Genomic DNA, 25,289 nt, shown 5'->3' on the forward strand with positions numbered 1-25,289 from the left:
TGATGCCCATAATGTCCCACCAACCAATCTCTTAAGTGTGCCATGAATTCATCCACCTTTTCCCGAATGCTATGTGCATTTAAATACAGCACCTTCAGTCCTGCATTCTTTGTCCTTCTGAATTTTGCCTCTGTGATGCAATTGAACTCCTTGCTCTGTCTGCATTTGTACCGAATCATTGGCTTGTCCTTCCTTACATTCATGTTACGTCCATCATCTACTTGTAAACCCGTTGGATCATCCTCAGCTCGATCATTACTCATTTTGGTCCACCTGCCATATTAGTTTAAACCACTCCTGACAGCTCTAGCAAACCTGCCAGCAAGAATATTGGTCGGCCTCAGATTCAAGTGCAACCCATCCCTTTTGTACAGGTCCCACCTGCCCTTCAAGAGGTCCCAATTATTCAGAAGTCTGAATCCCTGCCATTTCTCCAATTCTTCAGCCATGCATTTATCTGTCACCTCATTCTATTCCTATCCTCACTGTTGTGTGCCACAGGCAGCAGTCCGAGAGTCCTACCCTCGAAATCCTGCTCACAGCGTCTTTCTCAACTGCCTGTATTCTTTTTTCAGGACCTTGTCCTTTTTTCTATCTATGTCATTGGTGCCAGTATGAACCACGACTTCAGTCTGCTCAACTTCCCATTTCAGGATAATGTGGATGTGTTCAGAAACATCACAAACCCTGGCACCTGCGAGGCTAACTACCATCTATATTTCTTTTTTTGCGTCCACAGAATCACCTATTTGTCCCCCTAACTATAAAGCCCCTGTTACTGCTGCCATCCTCTTCAATTCCCTACCCTTCTGAGCCACAGGGCCAGAGGGACAGTCACTACCTCTTCTCCCAGGTAGATCGTTTCCCCCCCCGCCCCCAACAGTACTCAAAATGGAGTACTTATTGTTGAGGGGGACGGCCACACAGGTGCTCTCCACTTATCTGCCATTCTCCCTTCCCTCTCTTGACAGTCACCCATTTATCTGTCTCCTGTAGCCTCGGGGTGACTAACTCCCTGTAGCTCCTGTCCATCACTGCTTCACTTTCCCCAACAAGCCGAAGGTCATCGAGCTGCAGCTTCAGTTCCCTAACTCTGTCTCAGAGTAGCTGCAGCTCGATGCACATGTGGCCATTGGGGAGACTGAGAGTGTCCAGAAAATCTCACATTTGACACCCAGAACAGAACACTAGCTCCGTGGGCATAACCCCTATTCTCTCTGGAGTTAAGTAAGAAAAAGGAATGAACTTACCTTGCTTCCGCCTGTTCTCACCAAAACCCTGTTTAAGCCAAAGCCTTACTACTCTGACTCAGATGACTCCGATGGCGACCGCTCCACTAGGTGGTACCTCTCTCTTATACAGACTGGGTTTTCCGAAGAAAGTTTTTGCTGGGCCTGCACCGGAACGCTCCTTTGTGTCTGCACCATAGTCCAATCATCTCATGTTCTCGAAATGCGTTGCTTTTTATTACGATATTTTATATTCTGTATTTGCAGAGTTTATTTTCTTGCAGGCATTCACAGTAAATGTAAAAAACACAACAGAATCAATGAAAGACCACACAAGCAGAGATGAACAAACAACCAATGTGCAAATACAAATAAAATGGGGGAATAAAAGTAATAATAATGGTTGTTCGTCCATCTTTGGTTGTATATTGTTTTTCATTGTGTACAGTTTTTCATTTTTTGTGTAATTTTTCAGTTTGTATTTAGTTTTACATTAAGTTTTCATAGTTGTAGTTTATCATTGTAGTTTATCACTGTGTGTAGTTTATGAGTCTGTAGTGTTTCATTGTGTGTAGTTTATCATTGTAGTTTTTCATTGTGTAGCGTTTCATTGCCTGTAGTTTATCATTGTGTAGTGTTTCATTGCCTGTAGTTTATCATTGTGTAGTGTTTCATTGCCTGTAGTTTATCATTGTGTATAGTTTGTCATCGATTGTGTGTAGTTTTTCATTGCATGTGTTTCCTGTTTCAGGAAAACAGTTTCTCAGTGCTGTTGTGAACAAACCAGGGACCCCCACCACTCAGGCCATGCTCTCCTCTCACTGTTGCCATCAGGAAGGAGGTACATGAACCTCAGGACCCTCACCACCAGGTTCAGGAATAGTTATTACACCACAACCATAGGCTCCTGAATCAAAGGGGATAACTTCACTCACCCCATCACTGAACTGTTTCCATAAGACTGTAAGATATAGGAGCAGAATTAGGCGATTTGGCCCATCAAGTCTGCTACGCCATTTCATCATGGCTAGTCCAGTTTTCCTGTCAGCCCCAATCTCCTGCCTTCTCTCCATATCACTTCAAGTCCTGACCAATCAAGAATCTAACAAGCTCTGCTTTAAATATACATAAAGATTTGGTCTCCACAGTTGCCTGTGGCAGATTTCCACAAATTCACCACTCTCTGACTAAAGAAATAACTCCTCATTCTATTCTAAAAGGACACCTCTCTATTCTGAGGCTGTGTCCTCTGGTCCTAGACTCCCCACCATAGGAAACATCCTCTCCACATCCACTCTATCAAGGCCTTCACCATTCAATAGGTTTCAATAAGCTCATCCTTCATTCTTCTGAATTCTGGTGAATACAGGCCCAGAGCCATCAAACGCTCCTCATATGACAAGCCATTCAATCCTGGAATCATTTTTGAGAACCTCCTTTGAACCCTCTCCAGTTTCAGCACATCCTTTCTAAGATAAGGTTTCCACAACCTATCGACTCACTTTCAAGAACTCTTCATCTCATGTCTCAATATTTATTGCTTATTTATGTATTATTTCAGAAATTAATTTTGTACAGTTTGTTGTCTTTTGCACATTGGTTGTTTGCCCCTCTCTGTTGTGTGTAGTTTTTCTTGCATTTACTGTGAATGCCGATAAGGAAATGAATCTCAGGGTTGTATATGGTGACACACACAGGACTGTGCAGAAGTCTTAGGCACACATATATGCAGTGGCTCAGGTGCCCAAGACTTTTGCACAGTACTGTACTTTGTGTCTTTCCAGTTACACTTAACACTACTGAGCTAATTCAAAGCTAAGTACTTTTATTCCTGTTTCCCAATCACAGTCCTATTTTAACCAATATACAGCACCATGCATAAGTCTTAGGCATCCTAGCTATATGTGCCTAAGGCTTTTGCACAACAATGTATGTACTTTGATAATAAATTGACTTTGAACTTTGAAATATACCTCTGTAACTGGTGACCAGGGCAAGCATACTTGAAGACTGCAGGAAGCAAGTGTAAACTGGTAAACTGAGATGCCAGGACCACCAGACTCAAAAACAGCTGCCTTCCCCAAGCAGTAAGGCTGATCGACACCTCCACTCACTCACCCATCCTCCATATCGCTAACCACCACTACTTTACCATATCCTGTCAGAGTCACCTTATGTACAAACACTCCTGGGCCTAGCCTCACTTTATGGACATACAATCAATGCGTATAAGCTATCTTATGTATTTACATTTATTGTTTTTTTCATTATTGTGCTCTTTATCTTATTGTGTTTTTTTTGTGCTGAATCAGATCTGGAGTAACAATTATTTTGATCACCTTTACATTTGTATACTGGAAATGACATTAAACAATCTTGAAATCTTAATCAATCTTAAAACACTTGCCCAATTGAACTGAATTGTTTGAATTCTTTGAGGAGATAGAAGAGAACCCACTAAAACACATTGATGAAAGTAGAGCAGTGGAAGTGGCATACATGGATTTTAGCAAGGCATGTGATAAGGTTTCCCATGGTAATCTCATTCCCACTTCTGCCTGTAAGGAGTTTGTATGTTCTCCCCGTGACTGTGTGGGTCCTCTCTGGGTGCTCCAGTTTCCTCCCGTAGTCCAAAGACGTACCATTTGAGGTTGGTAGTTAATTGGACATTGTAACCTGTCTCATGATTAGGTTACAATTGGGTGGTTGATGAGTGGGTTGATTCAAGGGGCTGGAAGCGCCTATAACCCATGCTGAACCTCAAAAATTAAAAATCCAGGAAGTCAGGAGGCAAGGGATCCAGGGAAAGCTGGCTGTGCAGATTCAGAATTGGCTTACCCACAGAAGGCAGAGGGTGGTTGTAGATGGAGGGTACTCTGTCTGTAGATCAGTGACCGGGAGTGATTTTTATAAATGACTTGGATGAGGAAATAGAAAGTTCAAAGTACATTTATTACCAAAGTATGTATACCATATACAACCCAGAGATTCATCTTCTTGCAGGCAGCCACAAAACAAAGAAACACAGTAGAACCCGCTAAAACCCCCACAACAAAGACCGTCAAACACCCAATGTGTGAAAAAAGAACAAATCATGCAAGTAATAAAAAAGAAAAGAAATAACACACAGAACGTGAACCGCAGAATCTCCGAAAGTGAGGCCACAGTCACAGAGACAGTTCAGTGCTGAGGTGAGTGTCAATGGCTGCAGGCCACAGTCACAGACAGTTCAGTGCTGAGGTGAGTGTCAATGGCTGCAGGTCACAGTCACACAGACAGTTCAGTGCTGAGGTGAGTGTCAATGGCTGCAGGCCACAGTCACGGACAGTTCAGTGCTGAGGTGAGTGTCAATGGCTGCAGGCCACAGTCACAGAGACAGTTCAGTGCTGAGGTGAGTGTCAATGGCTGCAGGCCACAGTCACGGACAGTTCAGTGCTGAGGTGAGTGTCAATGGCTGCAGGCCACAGTCACACGGACAGTTCAGTGCTGAGGTGAGTGTCAATGGCTGCAGATCACAGTCACACAGACAGTTCAGTGCTGAGGTGAGTGTCGATGGCTGCAGGCCACAGTCACACAGACAGTTCAGTGCTGAGGTGAGTGTCAATGGCTGCAGACCACAGTCACACAGACAGTTCAGTGCTGAGCTGAGTGTCAGAGGCTGCAGGCCACAGTCACAGACAGTTCAGTGCTGAGGTGAGTGTCAATGGCTGCAGGCCACAGTCACACAGACAGTTCAGTGCAGAGGTGAGTGTCAATGGCTGTAGGCCACAGTCACAGACAGTTCAGTGCTGAGGTGAGTGTCAATGGCTGCAGGCCACAGTCACACAGACAGTTCAGTGCTGAGGTGAGTGTCAATGGCTGCAGGCCACAGTCACAAAGACAGTTCAGTGCTGAAGCACCTGACAAAACCACAGAAATATTAAATAAGATAGGATGTGTGTGGGATGGGAAGGGTGGGTTAGTAAGTTTGCAAATATCATGAAGGTTGGTGGTGTTGTGGACAGTATAGGGGGTTGTTGTAGGTTGCATTGGGACATTGACTGGGGTGAGAAATGGCTGTGTTGCCTGGATTAAAGAGCATGTTGAGTGAGCTGGGGGTTTTCTCTTTGGAGTGAAGGAGGTGTACAAAATGATAAGAGGCATAACTGGAGTGGACAGCCAGAGACTTTTTCCCGGGGTGGAAACTGCTAATACGAGGGAGCATAATCTTAACATGATTGGAGGGAAGTATAGGGGGGTGTCAGAGGCAAGTTTTTTCACACAGGCTGTTTGACCCTGCCAGAGCTGTGGTAGAGGCAGGTACTTTAGGGACATTTAAGAAACTTCTTGTTTCACAAATGGATGTGAGGAAATGGAAGGATATGGACATTGTGTAGGCAGAGGGCATTCGTTCGGGATATTTACAAGACTCTTACATAAGCACATGGATGATAAAAAAATGGAGGGTATGTGGGAGGGAAGGGTTAGATTGATCTTAGAGTAGGTTAAAGGGTCGACACAACATTGTGGGCCTAAAGGCCTGTACTGTTCTATGTTCTACTGCACACATCACACGAGATTGTAAATCAAGTGTAGATAGAAGGGAGACATCTACACTCCAGTTTCTGTTTCTTTTTCCAGTGATAAAAACACTGAACTTATGGCAGGTAAGTACATTATAGGAGATTTAAAGTACAGATTTAAACACGTTAAACTAATAAATTACCAAGACAACAGCGTTCTAAAAGGTTGTACAGATGTAAACATTATTTTCCATGTAGTTTTCAATGTTCATTATTTTTCAAGCACAGATCCGGCCACAGACGAAAGATTGTTCTTAAGACATATCACCTTCTCAAACACAGTTACGTTTGCTGGGAAGGGTGGTGGGGGTGGTGTGTGGGATGGAAGATTTATCGCCAGGAAGCAGCTGTTTTCAAATCCTTAGAGGGAGGATCCACTTTTGGAGTTCAGCTCGAGGTGCAAGCCAGTGTGTTCGGTAGGAGGTAGCACTGCCCTTCATCTTGCAGCCTCATTCACTCCGAGGACAAAGTCTTCATTGCACATTCCTGCTTCATCCTCGCAAGAGGTGCCACCCTCTTCAGTCAGTTCATCACGAGGATGTGGGTATCACTAGGGCCAAGACCATCAAATCCTGATCTTCAAAGTGGCTGCCTGCAAGCAGATGAATCTTACAGTTGTATATGGTATACATACTTTGATGATAAACATACGTTGATGACGTTCGCTACCAGACTGTTCTGGAGTAAAGGCAGCTTCGACACCTGCCATCCACGTACAACCAATGACCCTGAAGGTTCTTCTGTCTCAAGACAGAAGAGTAACGTTTGGCACAGTAGCCTGATGTTTTACAGTGCCAGCGAGCAGGAGGTCCAGGTCCAGTTCATGCCGCTGTCTGTAAGGAGTTCACATGTTCTCCCTTTGCTCAATTCTGGGTTCAACTCCACCACTGTCTGTACGGGACATCCTCCTGTGGCCATGTTGGCTTCTTCCCGGTGTTCCTGTCTCCTCCCACCTTCCAAAGAAGCATGGTTAGGATTAGTAGGTGGTGGGCATGCTACGTTGGTGATGACACTTGTGTGCTGTCCCCAGCAGGTCCTCAGACTGTGTTGGTCATTGATGCAAACGAACCACTTCTTTGTATGTTTCGATGTACATGTGACCAATAAAAAGCACACAAAAACACACAAAAGAACGTTCCCAAATATCATTTGTTACTGGGGTCTGTGTGGTCCCATTTCACTTCAAGCAACTTGTAGATGACCTCCAACACCCTGCCGTTGTGTAAAATCACTGGAAAATTTTTATTACCCACCCACGTGGAACATCTCGCCCAACGTTCTTGCGGGTGTTTGCCAATCTTTATCAGCTGCACAATTACTCAAACAGTTGTGAGGAATAAGTCAAAGTTCTTTTTCAATGTAAAATAAGTACTTCAAACCCAGTGCCTGTCAAGGGACTCTGTCCCTGGAGAAGTTAATTCTGTCCTCTGAACACCGGAGGGAACTTGCGGGCTGCCCCCAGCATATCGTGTGTTAACGCAAACATACTTCACTGTATGTTTCCATGTACACGTGAGAATGTGAACCTTTTCCACTCAGTATCATTGCATCATGTTGCAAACTCGTAGACACTGAACATCAGGACACTTCACCGTGGACGACTGCAAGGGGAGGAGGACTGGGCCTGGGGCTAGCAATCCCATCCTGTAACAACCCTGAGCTACAAAAGTTCCAAAGACCCCATCCCTGGTAGAGGAAGGGTCTTTGCCTAGAGGATGAACGACATTGTGGGGTGAAAGCAGAAGCCACAGGGCCAATCAACCTTCTATCGGCCAGGACAGAGGACTCTGGTGAACCAGTGTCAGTGGACTGTGCAGCAGCATAGGTGATGGGCTTCAGAAGAAGACTAGGAGGGCTGGGACATGGACACCAATCTCAAATTATTTGCAATGGCTTTCTCTAAAACAGTCCATGCGTACAAAAGTCACATAATTTCTTCAGACGTGAATACACATCTAATCTGGTGGCGGATATGTTGAGAATGTTAGGAGTGGGACTGAGGAAACAGTGGTTGTCTTGTCTCGTTCCTTAACACAAGCCTGGTCCTGCTGTACACCTACAGACGTCCTGTGATGGAGGGGGCTTTGCCTGGTGGTTTTCGTGGCTCCCAGCTTGGCTCAGTACATGGCTGTCTTCCACCATAAACCCTTGCTGAAGGGTGCATGCCGAACTCTTCAACACAGGGGGGCAGCAATCAGATTAGACCACTTCTTTCTGAGTCCAAAAGACTGCTTGTGTGGTGGGAGGGAGGGAGAGAGGGGAAACAAGAGTTTTGTAGGGACCTCCCTCAACTGAAACCATACCACAGATTGTGCTGAAGAGCCAAAGACTCTCCCTGGCATTGAACAACTGTGGGGACGGCATGGTAGGGTAACACTGTTACAGGGTTCAATTCCCACCACTGTCTGTAAAGAGTTTGTACATTCTTCCCGTGACCGCGTGGATTTCCTCCGAGTGCTCTGGTTTCCTCCCATTTGCAGACTATTCCCAGAGCGACGCTTGGACTAAGTTGGTCGTTGATACAAAAGACGCATTTCACTGTATGTTCTGATGTTTCGATATAAGTGTGACAAATGAAGCTAATCTTTAATCTCTTGTGATCTCCAAAGTCACTGCTAACATCTCTCTCCCGAGAGAGGAATGGGTAAAGGAACAAGGGCTTTGTACTGGAAAGTCTTTGTAGACATCAGTGCCACCTGGTTCTGCAGAATCACCCAGATGGAAATGTACAACGATCTTCTCAAGCATCCAGTCAGCGCTTGAACAGTAAGCACCATGGTCCTCACGGGGTCACAAGCCAACAGCAACATTTCCATGCGTGTGCCTGGAGCTCGTTCAGAAGAGGTGAATCTGGCCCTCGGTGTATGATGATGGATGGGAGTGGGATCTCAGCTTGAACTCCTCCGGGAGGGGTCTGAAACACACCCTGCGCCGTCGGGACAGCTACCTGCTGTTCTGTAGCTCTTCTCTTAACCACGTGGGGAGTGTCTGTCCCAGTTTGTACAGCAGCTTGGACAGTTCGATGTTGGAATCCCTGTAGTGCTCTCTCAAGAAGGCCCTGGACTGTAGAGAGAAAAGGAGCACTGTAAAGGCACAGAAACATTAGACCACAAGAGATGGAACATGAAACATAGAACGGTACAACACAGGAACAGGGCCTTCAGCTTACAGTGTTGTCCCAAACCAATTAGTAATCAAATGGCCAACCAGACTAATCTCTTCCACCTATACAATGTCCATATCCTTCCATTTTGCTCACATTCATCTGCCTATGACCAACACAGATTGTGCTGGGGGCAAGTGACACCATGCTCACGACACCAACACAGCATGCCCACAGCTCACTGACCCTAACCCGTACATCTCTGGGCAGTGGAAGGGAACCGGAGCATTATGGCTCCACGACAGACCAAAGGCCAGTGAAAATCTTGGGAGAGCTCACAACGTCATAATGCCCCCCCAGCCCTGGCCAGCCAACCCCACGGGAATGCCCACCACCAGTCAGAAGCAGCCTGTTGCCCTGCTCACACTACGGTGTTCATCAGATGTTTGGGAGGCTGAATACGTACGTCGGGGTCCATCTCCGGGTACTTGCGACCTTTGCTTTTCCCCAGGCACTTGGTTTTATTGCTCTCCAGAAGCTGACACCAGAAACCTTTCTTGGGGTCAAATCTGAAATCCAGAAATGAAAGTTGTATCAGTACCTGGTCACCGAACACAGAATCTCACCCTCCCTCCCACATAGCCCTTCATTTTCCTTTCATCCATGTGCTTATCAAAGAGTCTCTTGAATGCCTCTACCACCACCCCTGGCAGAGCACCCACCATCGTCCATGTAAAAACCCTACCTCCACATACCCCCAAACCACCTTCAAATTATGCCTCCTTGATCTAGCCATTTCTGGCCTGGGAAAAAGTCTCTGGCTGTCCATTCAATTTCTGCCTCTTGTCATCTTGTACACTTCCATCAAGTCATCTCTCATCCTCCTTCACTCCAAAGAGAAAAGCCCCAGCTCACTCAATCTATCTACATGACATGCTCTCTGTTCCAGGCTGCATCCTCTGCACCCTCTCCAAATCTTCCACATCCTTCCTATAATGAGGTGGCCAGAACTAAACACAATATTCCAAGTAACAGACACAAAACACTGGAGGAACTCAGCAGGCCGGGCAGCATCTATGGGAAAGAGTACCATTGACATTTCGGGCTGAGACACTTCGGCTGCACTAGAGAAAAAAAGATGAGTAAATTTAAAAGGTGGTGGGAGGGGAGAGGGAAACACAAGGTGATAGGTGAAACTGGGGGGGAGGGGTGATGTAAAGAGCTGGGAAGTTGACTGGTGAAAGAGATACAGGGGTGGAGAAGGGGGAGTCTAATAGGAGAGGACAGAAGGCCATGGAAGAAAGAAAAGGGGGGAAGGAGCACTAGAGGGAGGTGATGGGTGGACAAGGACATAAGGTGAGAGAGGGAAAAGGGGGGGGGGGGAATTACTGGAAATTTGAGACATTGATGTTCATGTCATCAGACTGGAGGCTATCCAGACAGAATATAAGGTGTTGTTCCTCCAGTCTGAGTGTGGCCTCATTGTGACAGAGGAGGCCATGGATAGACATATCGGAATGGGAATTGAATTAAAATGGGTGGCCACTAAGAGATCCCATTTCTTCTAGCAGATGGAGCGTAGGTGCTCGGCAAAACGGTCTCCCAACCTACATTGGGTCTCACCGATAAACAGGAGGCCAAACACAGTAGACGGCCCCAACAGTCTCACATGTGAAGTGTTGCCTCACCTAGAAGGACTGTTTGGGGCCCTGAGTGGTAGTGAAGGAGGAGGTGTAGGAGCAGGTGTAGTACTTGTTTCACTTGCAAAGATAAATGCCAGGAGGGAGATCAGCTGGGAGTTTCGAATGGACCAGGGAGTTGTGCAATATTCCAAGTGTGGTCTTTCCAGGGTTCTATAGTGCTGCAACATTACCTCATGGCTCTTGAACTCAATCCTAAATAACAAAGGTCAACCACCATATTCCTTATAAATCACCTTATCAACTTAAGACTGCTAAGAATTCTGCCACCAGCTTTCTATTCTGCATTCAAATTCAACCCGCCAAAGTGAATCTCTTCATATCCGTCACAAGTGGGAGTTCCCGGTGGCCAAACATTTTAATTCCAATTCCGTTTCCTGTTCTGACCTGACAGTCCATGGCCTCCTCTTGTGCCACGATGATGCCACCCTCAGGGTGGAGCAGCGACGTCTTGTACATACTCTGCCTGGGTACCTGATGGCATGAATATCATTTTCTCCTTATGGTAAACAAATTTATCCACACCCCCCCTTCCTCTATTCTCCACTCTGACTTTGACCTCTTTTCACTGCCACCTGGGTCCCCTCATCTTTTCCTTTCTCCTACGGTCCACTCTCTCCTCCTATCAGATTCCTTCCTCTCCAGCCCTTTACCTTTCCTACCCACCTGGCTTCACCTACCACCTTCTGGCTGTCCTCCTATCCCTCCCACCACCTTTCTATTCTGGTGTCTTCCCCCTTCCTTTTCAAACCCGAAGAAGGGTCTCAGTACGAAAAACCCTGGAAAGACCACATTTGGAATATTGCACAACTCCCTGGTTATTTCCATTGTTAATTCGTTCATTTTCATTGATGGTACCTGTCCTGCTGAGTTCCTCCAGCATTTTGTGTGTGTTGCTCTGAATTTCCAGCATCTGCAGAAACTCGTCTTTATCACTTCACACTTTTCCAGATTGAACTCTATCTGCCACATCTCAGCCCAGCAATATATCCTGTCAATGTCCCATGTACAACAACCTTCATGTCATCTGCAAACTTACTAACCCACCCTCCTTCGTCCAAGTCATTGATAAAAATCACTGGTCACTGACCTCCAGGCAGCACACCCTACATCTACAACCACCCTCTGCCTTCTGTGGGTAAGCCAGTTCTGAATCCACGTGGCCAGCTTTCCCTGGATCCCATGCCTCCTGACATTCTGAATGAGCCAACATGGGGAACCTTATTCAATGTTCTTACACATCACATCCATTGCTCTACCTTCATCGATATGTTTTGTCACTTCCATGAAGAATTGAGCCAGGCTCCTGGGGCATGACTTGCCTCTCACAAGCTTTAGAAGCAGCTTCTTCCCCTCTACCATGAGACTCTGAATGGTCCATCACCCCACATACACTACCTCACTATACTTTTTAGATATAGAATATTTCTTTTAGTAATTTTATGTCTTTAGATTGTACTGATGCCATAAGACAACAAATTTCATGTCAGAGGTAATAAATCTAATTCTGTGATAAACAAAGGAGATTCTGCAGACAACACACACAAAATGCTGGTGGAACACAGCAGGCCAGGCAGCATCTATCAGGAGAAGCACTGTCGACATTTCGGGCCGAGACCCTTTGTCCACCAGCATTTTGTGTGTGTTATTTGAATTTCCAGCATCTGCAGATTTCCTCGTGTTTGCTCTTTAGATTCTGCAGATGCTGGAAATCCAGAGAACCCACACTAAATGATGGAGGAACTTAGTAGGCCAGGCAGAGGGTGGGGAGTTAACAGTTAACGCATGTGGAGGAGAGTAAAGAGTCGACATTGCCTCGAAGATTGCACCAGTAAGTGGTGACTTTGCACGCAGCTACGCTGGGAATCGTTAAACATTCCCGTGTAGGACTACTACAGTCATAGTACCTTGGTGAGCAAAATCATTTTAAGACATTTATAGATAATTCTTATTGTAATTTATTGTTTTTTTATTATTATGTTTTGCAAAGTACTACTGCCACAAAATAATAAATTTTGCAAAATATGCTAGTGATATTAAACCTGATTCTGGTTTATCAGGACTCGTGAAGAACGAGGGGTGAGCTAATTATAACCTATTGAATATTGGAGGCCTCGATAGAGTGGATGTCGAGAGGATGTTTCGGATAGTGGGTGAGTCTACACCAGAGGACACATCCTCAGAATAGAGGGACGTCCTTTTAGAACAGAGTAGAGGTGGAATATCTTTAACTAGAGACTAGTGAATCTGTATCTATGAATACTTAAGGCTTCTCCCCATTTCCCTTCATGCCCTGACCAATCTATCAGCCTCTCCTTCAATAAACCTAAAGACTTGGCCTCCACACTGCTTGTGGCAAAGAAATCCACAGATTCCTCACTCTCTGGCTAAAGAAATTCCTCACAGGAAACATCCTCTCCACATCCATTCTATCAAGGCTTTTCACTATTCAATAGGTTTCAAAGAGGCCACCCCTCATTCTTCTGAATTGCAGTAAGTACAGTCCCAGAGCCAACAAACACTCTTCATATGACAAGCCATTCAATTCTGGAATCATTTTTGCGAATCTCCTTTGAATCCTCTCCACTTTCAGCATATCCTTTCAAAGATATGGGACCCAAACCAGCTCACAATACTCTAAATGAGGCCTCACCAGTGCTTTGTAGTCTCGGCATTACATCCTTGCTTTTATATTCTAGTCTTGTAATGAATGCTAACATTACATTTGTTTTCCTCACTACAGACTCAACCTTACAACTAACCTTTAGGGAATCCTGCACAAGAATTTTCTCTCCATTTAGAAAAAGCCAACCCTTTAATTTCTTCTACCAAGGTGCATGACCATATACTTCCCGACACAGTATTCCATCTGACATTTCTTTGCCTATTCTCCCAATTTGTTGAAGTCCGTAGCCTTGCTACATCCTCAGAACTATCTGCCCCTGCAGCTAACTTCATATCATCTGCAAACTTTGTAACTAAGTCATCAATTCCATCATCCAAATCATTGACGTATAACATAAACAGAAGTGGTCCCAACACAGACCCCTGTGGAACACCACTAGTCACTAGCAGCCAACGAGAAAAGGCTCCCTTTGTTCCCACTCTTTACCTCCTGCCAATCAGCCACTGCTTTATCCACGCTGGAATCTTTCCTGTAATACCATGGGCTTGCAGTTTGTTAAGCAGCCTCATGTGTGGCACCTTGTCAAAGGCCTTCTGAAAATCCCAGAATCTCTGTTCTAAAAGGACGTTCTTCTATTCTGAGGATGTATCCTCTGGTCCTAGACTCCCCACTATCAGAAACATCCTCTCCACATTCACTCTATCAAGGCCTTTCAATATTCAATAGGTTTCAATTAGGTCGCCCCTCATTTTTCATGAGCCTTGATAAACCAGAATCTAGCAGGCCCATCATGTGAATTTGAATCTCTTCCTCCTGTAGGAACTGAAAGTATGGAAATGTTACTCACACCAACAGCTTGTGGTAATTGAGAATGCTCCGGAGTCCGAGGAACTTCTGCACCTTTTCCATTGTTGCTGAGGGTTCCGTCCGGAGGAGATGTCCATCGAGAACGAGGATCTAAGCAGAGATGGGAAGAGACAGGAAGATGTAACTGGGCCAGCCACGGTGAGGTTGGCATGGTATCGTAGTGGGTAGCGTAAACGCTTTACAGCACCAATGATCAGGGTTCGATCCCACCGCTGTCTATAAGGAGAATGTTGGCCTTCATTGCTAGAGGGATTGAATTCAAGAGCAGGGAGGTCACACTGCAACTATACAGGGTACTGGTGAGGTCACACCTGGAGTACAGTGTGCAGTTTTGGTCTCCTTACCTGAGGAAGGATATACTGGCTTTGGAGGCAGTGCAGAAGAGGTTCACCAAGTTGATTCCAGAGATGAAGGGGTTAACTTATGAGGAGGGATTGAGTTGCCTGGGACTATACTCTTTGGAATTGAGAAGAATGAGAGGGATCTTATAGAAACATGCAAAATTTTGAAAGGGATAGATAAGATAGAAGTAGGAAAGTTGTTTCCATTGGTAGGTGAGACTAGAACTAGAGGACATCGCCTCAAATTCAGAGGAGAAGATTTAGGATGGAGATGAGGAGAAACTGTTTTTCCCAGAGAATGGTGAATCTGTGAAATTCTCTGCCCAGGGAAGCAGTTGAGGCTTCTTCACTAAATATATTTAAGATACATAGTAAGGGAATTAAGGGTTATAGGGAAAAGGCAGGTAGATGGAGCTGAGTTTACGGACAGATCAGCCATGATCTTATTGAAAGGCGGGGCAGGCTCGATGGGCTGGATGGCCTACTCTTGCTCCTATTTCTTACGGTCTTATGAGATTGAATGTTCTCCCCATGACCACATTTCCCCCACATTCCAAAGACGTGCGGGTTAGGGTCAGTGAATCGTGGGCTTACTATGTTGGTACTGGAAGCTTGGTGACACTACCAGGCTGTCCCAGCACTGTGCTGGTCATTGACAGAAACAACATGTTTTATGTTGCAAAGTACGTGCATGTGACAACAAAGTTCTCACTAACCGCTATCTTGGACAGTGCAGCAATTGGCCGTGTTCAGTTAGAATTTAGAACATGACAGCACAGTACAGGCCCTTCGGCTCATATTGTGCTGACCTTTTAAACTACTGCGAGATCAATCTAACCCTTCCCTCCTACATAGTCTCCTTTCTTGACCATTCATGTGCCTATCTAAGAGTTTCTAAAGGTGACTGGAGAAAAGTATAGGGGAAGTCAGAAGTAGGTTTTTACACAGCATGGTGGGTGTGTGGTAGAGGAAGATACATAGAAACATAGAAAACCTACAGCACAATACAGGCCCTTCAGCCCACAAAGCTGTGCCAAACATGTCCCTACCTTAGAAATTACTAGGCTTACACCTATCGCTCTCTATTTTTCTAAGCTCCATGTACCTATCCAAAAATCTCTTAAAAAACCCTATCATATCTGCCTCCACCACCATTGCCGGCAGCCCATTCCACGCACTCACCACTCTCTGCGTAAAAAGCTTACCCCTGACATCTCCTCTGTACCTACTTCCCAGCATCTTAAACCTGTGTCCTCTTGTGGTAACCATTTCAGCCCTGGGAAAAAGCCTCTGACTATCCACACAATCAATGCCTCTCATCATCTTATACACCTCTCACCTTCTGTTGCTCCAAGGAGAAAAGGCCAAGTTCACTCAACTTATTCTCATAAGACATGCTCCCCATTCCAGGCAACATCCTTGTAAATCTCCTCTGCACCCTTTCTATGGTTTTCACATCCTTCCTGTAGTAAGGCGACCAGAACTGAGCACAGTACTCCGAGTGGGGTCTGACCAGGGTCCTATATAGCTGCAACATTACCTCTCGGTTCCTAAATTCAATTCCACGATTAATGAAGGCCAATGCACCGTATGCCTTCTTAACCACAGAGTCAACCTGCGCAGCTGCTTTGAGCATCCTATGGACTCGAACCCCGAGATCCCTCTGATCCTCCACACTGCCAAGAGTCTTACCATTAATACTATATTCTGCCATTATATTTGACCTACCAAGATGAACCACTTCACACTTATCTAGGTTGAACACCATCTGCCACTTCTCAGCCCAGTTTTACATCCTATCAATGTCCCGCTGTAACCTCTGACAACCCTCCACATTATCCACGACACCTCCAACCTTTGTGTCATCAGCAAACTTACTAACCCATCCCTCCACTTCCTCATCCAGGTCATTTATAAAAATCACGAAGAGTAGCGGTCCCAGAACAGATCCCTGAGGGCCACCACTGGTCACTGACCTCCATGCAAAATATGACCCGTCTACAACCACTCTTTGCCTTCTGTGGGCAAGCCAGTTCTGGATCCACAAAACAAAGTCCCCTTGGATCCCATGCCTCCTTACTTTCTCAATAAGCCTTGTATAGGGTACCTTATCAAATGCCTTGCTGAAATCCATATACACTACATCTACTGCTCTACCTTCATCAACGTGTTTAGTCACATCCTCAAAAAATTCAGTCAGGCTTGTAAGGCACAACCTACCTTTGACTATTCCTAATCAAATTATACCTCTCCAAATGTTCATAAATCCTGCCTCTCAGGATCTTCTCCATCAACTTACCAACCAGTGAAGTAAGACTCACTGGACTATAATTTCCTGGGCTATCTCTACTCCCTTTCTTGAATAAAGGAACAATATCCACAACCCTCCAATCCTCCGGAACCTCTCCTTTGCATCATCATTGATGATGCAAAGATCATTCCCAGAGGCTCAGCAATCTCCTCCCTGGCCTCCCACAGTAGCCTGAGGTACATCTCATCTGGTCCCGGCGACTTATCCAACTTGATGCTTTCCAAAAGCTCCAGCACATCCTCTTTCTTAATATCTACTTGCGCAAGCTTTTCAGTCTGCTGCAAGTCATCACTACAATCACCAAGATCCTTTTCCATAGTGAATACTGAAGTAAAGTATTCATTAAGTACCTCTGCTAATTCTCCGGTTCCATACACACTTTCCCACTGTCACACTTGATAGGTCCTATTCTTTCACATCTTATCCTCTTGCTCTTCACATACTTGTAGAATGCCTTGGGGTTTTCCTTAATCCTGCTTGCCAAGGCCTTCTCATGGCCCCTTCTGGCTCTCCTAATTTCCTTCTTAAGCTCCTTCCTGTTAGCCTCATAATCTCCTAGATCTCTACCATTACCTAGCTCTCTGAACCTTATTAAGCTTTTCTTTTCTTCTTGTCTAGATTTATTACAGCTTTTGTACACCACGGTTCCTATACCCTACCATAACTTCCCTGTCTCATTGGGATGTACCTATGCAGAACTCCATACAAACATCCCCTGAACATCTGCCACATTTCTTCCGTACTTTTCCCTGAGAACATCTGTTCCCAATTTAAGCTTCCAATTTCCTGCCTGATAGCCTCATAATTCCCCTTACTCCAATTAAACGCTTTTCTAACTTGTCTGTTCCCATCTCTCTCCAGTGCTATTGTAAAGGAGATAGAATTATGATCACTATCTCCAAAATGCTCTCCCACTGAGAGGTCTGACACCTGACCAGGTTCATTTCACAATACCAAATCAAGTACAGTCTCTCCTCTTGTAGGTTTATCTACATATTGTGTCAGAAACCTTCCTGAACACACCTAACAAACTCCACCCCATCTAAACCCCTTGCTCTAGGGAGATGTCAATCAATAATTGGGAAATTAAAATCTCCCATCATGACAACTCTGTTATTATTACACCTTTCCAGGATCTGTTTCCCTATCTGCTCCTCAATATCCCTATTACTTTTGGACAGCCTATAAAAAACATCCAGTAAAGTTATTGACCCCTTCCTGTTCCTAACCTCCACCCACAGAGACTCCGTAGACAATCCCTCCATGATGTCCACCTTCTCTGCAGCTGTGATACTATCTCTGATCAACTGTGCCACGCTCCCACCTCTTTTGCCTCCCTCCCTGTCCTTTCTGAAACATCTATGTTGTGATACCAGCCCCCTCCTTTGTGAGAATCGCAAGAGCCCTAGTGAAGGGGGGGGTCAATGACCCAAGAGAAGAGAGAGACGTGCTGAATAGACACAGGAAATGGGAGAGGGAGAGACGTGCTGAATACCGCGTTCCACCGAGATGCAGAATAAGGCGACCTTGACTATTGTCTCATGAAGACCACGTGTAAAGCCCTCGGGCAAAGTGGGCTGGTTGAGAGAGAGATTGACACCTGCGATCCCGTGAGGAAGTATAAGGAGGGTCTGGGGGGGACGACCCCTTTAGACGCACCAAGGAGACACGATAGCGATCCCGTCGTAGCGGGAAGCCACGTGCGTTAGATTCCGAATCCGGAGTCTGTGGCTGGAATCACGGAAAAACGCTTTTAACTAACAACAGGGAAGCCTGCTCCCCTGATTCCACGGCTTTGCTTCGTAAGGACCCAGGCAAGTGTTCCTTTTCTCACCAATCTCTCTCTCTCTCTCTCTCCAACACGGGAAACTCAGCGGTTCCCAAAAGGCTGAAGCCTGCCGACTTTTGAATGACTGTTATATTTCCAAATGGACAATATATTATCCCCTAGACAACGATAGAGCTTATTTCTGATTGATTATTACTATACCTGCGCTTTAGATTGAGTATTGACGACGTATGTTATCTGAATGTTTGTATTAACCTTACTTTTGTGCCCCTTTATAAATAAAAACGTTTAAAAATGGTACCATCAGACTTCAGCGGACCTCTCTATCTTTGCTGGTAAGTGATCCAGTTACGGGATACGTAACATCTAAAACCCGACACTTTAAGTAACCATTCCTGCTCCTGAGCCATCCAAGTTTCTGTAATGGCCACCACATCATAGCTCCAAGTACTGATCCACACTTTAAGCTCATCCGCTTTGTTCACAACACTCCTTGTGTTAAAATAGACACATCTCAAACTGCGACAAACGTGAATATATCTGCAGTTTGGGAACAGATGCAATGGAGCCAACAGAACAGAGAAAAAGGAAAATCGTTTTTACATGAGATAGGGTGGAAAGAGCAACACGAACAAAATGCTGGAGGAACTCAGCAGGCCAGGCTGAGACCTAACATAGACTGGAAGACCACTTCCCTGAGCACCTGTGCTCCATCCGCCAGGAAAAGCGGGATCTCCCAGTGGCCTTACCCTTCCCATTCCCATATGTCCATCCATGGCCTTTTCCACTGTCGTGATGAAACCACACTTAGGCTGGAGTAGTGGTCACCAACCTTTTTAAGCCCAAGATCCCCTACCTCAGCCTTAGTGAAAGGCAAGATCAACCCCAGATCGATTATTTACACGCATGCACACCGGGCAGAAAAGACCGGAAGTAAAACACCACAACCCGGAAGTAGAAATAATGTATGTACATCAGGGGTCACCACCCTTTTTTGCACCACGGACCAGTTTAATATTGACAATATTCTTGAGGACCGGCCGACGGGGGGAGGGGGGGGGGGTGGCGGTAAACACGACTGGAATACAGCGATACTCAAAGCAGGTTCTTTATATCCAGTCTATTCCGCAATTTAGTTTACGCGGCTCTCAGCACTTAGCTTCTGTCCCGCTTGCTCATGTTTTTTCCGCTGAAAAAACTCAACAGGTTTGTCTTTAAATGCAGGGTGCTTGGACTCAAGGTACAGAAGCAGTTTTGAGGGCTTCATTGCCTCATTAGACAGCCTTCGGGCCTGAACTCCAGCCTCCCGCCAGCTGCCTTGGCCAGGTGCAGCTGGTTGTGGGTGGGGTGAGAGGACAAGGTCAGGGCCAGAGGTCCCCGTGGCGGTCGCGGTCTGGAGAGAGCGACCAACCGAGCGAGGAGTGCGATAGGATGTGCACCTGCACCCCCCCCCTCCCCCCGTAGGATCTATTGGCCAACAAAAGTTTGTTTCAGTAGATCGCAGTGTGGTAGCTGCTCTGCTGCTTACGAAATCCTGAGGCCGAATTAGGTCGTCTGTGAATATTTTAGCACCGGGTTCCCCACGAACATTCGGTGTGGTGAACAGGTTCAGAGACGGTGTCCATCTGTCCGCGCTCCAGGCCGGTAGCAACGGCACTTCCCGCCGGCCGCGCGAGGGTATCACTGCGTTTAGGCGACTGACGACCTCGTGTGTGTTTAAATTCGACAGGGAATGAGGAAGGGTGCAGATGACTCATATCATTTCCTTGCGGCCCGGTGGTTAGAGACCACTGAAGTACACTGTGTAGTGTGTGGCGGGGGAGCCTCACGCATGCGCACTGGGCAGAAAGAACGGAACTAAAACCCCGCAACCCGGAAACAATCTCTCAACAGTATTTGTGTATTTATTTTCGGGATCTACTGGGAACATCTCAAAGATCGACCAGTCGATCGCGATCGACGGGTTGGCGACTACTAGGTTGGAGGAACAACACCTTATATTCTGCTTGGGTAGCCTCCAACCTGATGGCACGAACATTGATTTCTCATACTTCCGGTATTGCCCTGCCCTGCCATGCCCCCTTCACCATTTCCCATCCCCTTTTCCCTTTCTCACCTTATCTCTTTGCTCGTTCATTGCCTCCCTCTGGTGCTCCTCCCTCCTTTTCTTTCTTCCATGGCCTACTGTCTCTTTCACCAATCAACTTCCCAGCTCTTACTTCATCCCTCCCCCTTCAGGTTTCACCTCTCACCTTGTGTTTCTCTCCCCCACCTTTTAAATCCACTCCTTAGTTTTTTTTTCTCCAGTCCTGCCGAAGGGTTTCGGCCTGAAACGTCGACTGTACTCTTTCCCATAGATGCTGCCTGACCTGCTGAGTCCCTCCAGCATTGTGTGTGTGTGTTCCTCTGGATTTCCAGCACCTGCAGATTTTCTTGTTTGTTTAAGGTGGGAAGAGGAGCCACCGTGGGAATCAGCAGGTTTATAAAAGATCTCAGTTGACAGTTTGTCTCCATCCAGAGATGGAGACAGATGTTTGAGAAAAGGGAGGGAGGTGTCAGAAATGGACCAAATGAATTTAAGGGCAGTGCAGAATTTAGAGGCGAAGTTGATGAAATCGATGAGCTCAGCATGGGTGCACGAAGCAGCACCAATGCAGCTGTCAACGTAGCAGACAGAAAGCAGGGGAGCACCACTGGGGAAGGCTTGCAACATGAACTATTCTGTGTAACCAACAAAGAGGCAGCCATAATTAGGGCCCATGCAGGTGCCCATGGCTACTCTAAGTTTGGAGAAGGTTGGAAGAGTTGATGCAAAAATTGATGAGTATGAAGACCAGTTCTGGTAGACAGAGTCGGGTGGCGGTGCAGGGGAATTAGTGGAACCTTATGTTAAGAAAGAAGTGGAGAGTTTTGAGGTCTTCCTAACGTGAGTTTGAAGTGTTGAGAGACTGAACATCCATGTGAAAATGAGGCAGTCAGGTCTCGAGAAATGAAAATTAATATGGAGACCAGGGACGGTGGGAAGGGGCTGAACTAAGGGGATAGAATGGAGTCAAGGTATGAGGACACAAGTTCAGTAGGGCAGGAGCAGGCAGAGACAATAGGCCTACCCAGACAGTCCCCAATACCCAGTTTGTAGATATTGAGTAGGAGGTAGAGGTGAGCAGTGCAGGATAAGGGAACTATGAGTTTGATGGCAGTGGATGGGAATTCTCCACAGTTACTGCTGTAGCCCCTCCACTTGAAGGTTTGATGTGTTGTGCATTCAGAGATGCTCTTCTGCACACCACTGTTGTAACGCGAGATTGTTTGAGTTATTGTCACCTTCCTGTCAGCTTGAACCAGTCTGGCCATTCTCCTCTGACCTCTCTCGTTAACAAGGTGCTTTCCCCCACAGAACTGCCACTCCCTGGGTGTTTTTCACCCCATTCTCTGTAAACTGTTGGTCATGAGCATCCCAGTAGATCAGCAGTTTCTGAGATACTCAAACCACCCCGTCTGGCACCAACAATCATTCCATGGTCAAAGATCACATTTCTTCCTCATTCTGATGTTTGGTTTGAACAATAACTGAACCTCTTGACCATGTCCGCATGCTTTTATACATCGAATTGCTGCCACATGATTGGCTGATTAGATTAATAAGCAGGTGTGCGGGTGTCACTGATAAAGCGGCCACTGTGTGTGTCAACGATAAGAAGCCTGATTCTGGACTTGCCTGGTTGGTATGGTAATACTGAAGCCAGCGCTCGATGTGGGTTGCATATCGCCCCGGGATCAGGCATCGGTTCTGGAGAGCTCTCAGCTTGGGCATTGCGTCTGCTCCAGCAGTGATTACCTCGTGGAAACTGTACCTCAGGGCCACCGGGTCATCGTGGGCTCGCTGGTGCTGGCAGGAAGACAGATACCAGTTACACACTACGTACAGTGAGGGGCACCTGACCCACCTGAGAGAGGCATGCTAGAGTTCTTCCAAAGCTGATAAACCTGCACGTGGTGGAGCTTAGAAGAAGGGGGGATGGAATTTCATTGAAACCTATCAAGTAGAGAAAGGCCTCGATAGAGTGGATGTGGAGAGGATGTTTTCAATGGGGGGGGGGTGTGGGGTGGGGGAGTCTAGGACCAGAAGACACAGCTTCAATACAAGGACAGCCTCAGACTAGAGGGACGTCTATTTACAACAGAGATGAGGAGGAATTTCTTTTAGCCGGAGGGTGGTGAATCTGTGGAATTCATTGCCATAAAGGGCTTTGCAGGAGAAGGGGATTGAGAGGGATATTAAATCAACCAGGATGGAATGGCGGAGCAGAACGGCCTCATTCTATTCCGACGTCTCAGGGTCTAATGCACCATGGACATTAAGGGGAACCCTTGACCGACACCAAGGTGGTACAGTAGAGTCATGGTTAGCATAACTCTTTACACCACTAGTGACTTGCAAGAGGCATTGGAGCAGAGGGTGATCTTGGATAGTGGGAGGGACGCATTTTGTGTGGTACAGTAGCATAGTCTTTGGGGTTCGGTTCTCACCGTTGCCTATAAGGAGTTTGTACGTTCTCCCAGTGACCGTTCGGGTTTCCTCCAGGTCCTCCTGTTTCCTCCCACACTCCAAAGATGTACGGGTTGGGCTAGTAGGTTGTGGGCCTGCTATGTTGGCGTACAAGTGGTGACACTTGCAGGCTGCCCCCAGCACATCCTCGGACTGTGCTGGTCATTGAAACAAACAACGCATCTCACTGTGTGTTTCAATGTACCCGTGAAAAAATAAAACTCATCTTCATCTTTAGTATTGCCTCCACCCAGTACGTTCCCTGAGCCCCAACTTCCAGCGACAGTGAGGCTTCTCAACAATAAATCACATGGAACGGTACAGTACAGGACAGGCCATTCAGCCCACGATGTTGTGCTCCATTTTACTAACCGTCCTCATCCTGGGTATCACCCGCATCCCTCCGTTCCCTTCACAGTTAAACTTACGAGGCTGAATGGTTCTCACCTCGTCATACAGGACAGAACCAGCTCTTCGGCCCATTGGGGCGCTGCTAACCAACGTACCCCATCCAAACTAGTGAATGCTGCCTGGATTAGAGAGCACGTCTTATGAGGACTGGTTGAGCGAGCGAGGGCTTTTCTCCTTGGAGTGAAGGAGGATGAGAGGAGGTGTACAAGATGATAAGAGGCATAGATAGAGTGGACAGCCAGACTTTTCCCAGGTGGAAATGACTAGTACGAGGTGGGGAGCATTGCTTTAAGGTGATCGGAGGATGGTATGGGGGTGATATCAGAGGCTGTTTTTTATCGCGTGGACGGTGGTGAGTGCGTGGAACACACTGCCAGGTGTGGTGGTAGAGGCAGATACATTAGGAACCTTTCGGGGAAAATGGAGGGTTTTGGGTTATGGATGAAAGAAAAATGGAGGGTTATGTGTTATGGAAAGGTTAGATTGATCATGGAGATGGTTAAAGGTGGGCTGAAGGGCCTGTGCAGTGCTGTAATGCTCCATGTTTTATGATCTTGCAACCTATTGTTTGACTGCACTGCACTTTCTCTGTAACTGTGACACTTTATTCTGCATTCTGTTACAGTTTTCTCTTGTTCTACCTCAATGCGTGGTGTAATGATCTGATCTGTATGAACAGGATGCAAGATAACTTTTCATTGTATCTCAGTATGTGCTCACTTCATTTTTATTTAATTTTTCATTCATTCATTTGAAGATAATAACATTGTGAAATGTCACATTGATATTCACGTGTGGCAATAATAACCCAATTCCATTTCTCCTCTAAACCCTTCACTGCACAGCTGAACGACCAACACTGCCACACGGTAACGTTAGGGCACACCCCACCCTCCAGTCCTTCTGGGTTTTGAGAGCAGCAGGAGGGGGAACACAGGAGGGGAGACGCGGGAGGGGAGACTGGACTGGAGATGTGGGACTGGAGATGCGGGGTGGGAAATACAGGAGGAGGGACACGGGATTGGAGGCACAGGAGTAGAATGGAGACAGACATACCTGGTACCAGGAGTAGGCTCGGTCTGCAGGGCTGATCAAGATGCTGATGACTTTAGCTCTGGGCAGCAGAGCTGCCGCCCGCCTTGGAGTGACCTCCGAGTCAAAGTAGTTTGCGCTCTTCTCGAAGAAAAAGTCCGAGCTGGTGTTGGAGGGGATTGGGAAATATTCCATGTACCTGCCACAAGGTGGAAGGTAGAGGTCAGACATGGTGGGAGTGGGAGTAATGGGATCACTGCACAGTTACATCTCTCTGTTGGGTCTTCTTCCTCATGCTGCGTCGCTTCAGGAAGGTAACAGCAGAGCCACAGAACAAAACAATATCGACAGAGGTCCTTTAGCCCAACAGAGTGTTGTGGACACAGTTCAGTACATCACAGAAACCAACCTCCCCTCCACGTCTCAGTAAAGCAGCCGGCAGAACCAAAGCTTCTACCCCACTGTTAACAGTGAAAGCACGTCCCACCAGGCCCAAGGACAGCTTCTACCCCACTGTTAACAGTGAAAGCACGTCCCACCAGGCCCAAGGTCAGCTTCTACCCCACTGTTATCAGTGAGAGCACGTCCCACCAGGCCCAAGGACAGCTTCTACCCCACTGTTATCAGTGAAAGCACGTCCCACCAGGCCCAAGGACAGCTTCTACCCCACTGTTATCAGTGAAAGCACGTCCCACCAGGCCCAAGGACAGCTTCTACCCCACTGTTATCAATGAGAGCACGTCCCACCAGGCCCAAGGTCAGCTTCTAC

At 46.5% G+C, this 25,289-nt stretch overlaps 1 protein-coding gene across 2 annotated transcripts in view; it reads right to left on the reverse strand.

Annotated features, from left to right (window-relative positions):
• Positions 1-6,077: 6,077 nt before the first annotated feature.
• Positions 6,078-25,289, reverse strand: part of ndst1b (N-deacetylase/N-sulfotransferase (heparan glucosaminyl) 1b) — a 236,769-nt gene continuing 217,557 nt past the window's right edge. For both annotated transcript variants that reach the window (XM_073067099.1, XM_073067098.1), the window contains exons 11-15: positions 24,545-24,719; positions 22,247-22,417; positions 14,068-14,177; positions 9,361-9,463; positions 6,078-8,854 (exon numbers count right to left, since the gene is read on the reverse strand). In XM_073067099.1, coding sequence (XP_072923200.1) covers positions 8,735-8,854; positions 9,361-9,463; positions 14,068-14,177; positions 22,247-22,417; positions 24,545-24,719 — 679 coding nt within the window. In that variant the 3' untranslated portion in view covers positions 6,078-8,734. The remainder of the gene's footprint in view (positions 8,855-9,360; positions 9,464-14,067; positions 14,178-22,246; positions 22,418-24,544; positions 24,720-25,289) is intronic.

This window comes from Hemitrygon akajei, chromosome 15, assembly GCF_048418815.1.
Source record: "Hemitrygon akajei chromosome 15, sHemAka1.3, whole genome shotgun sequence".
NCBI lineage: Eukaryota > Metazoa > Chordata > Chondrichthyes > Myliobatiformes > Dasyatidae > Hemitrygon > Hemitrygon akajei.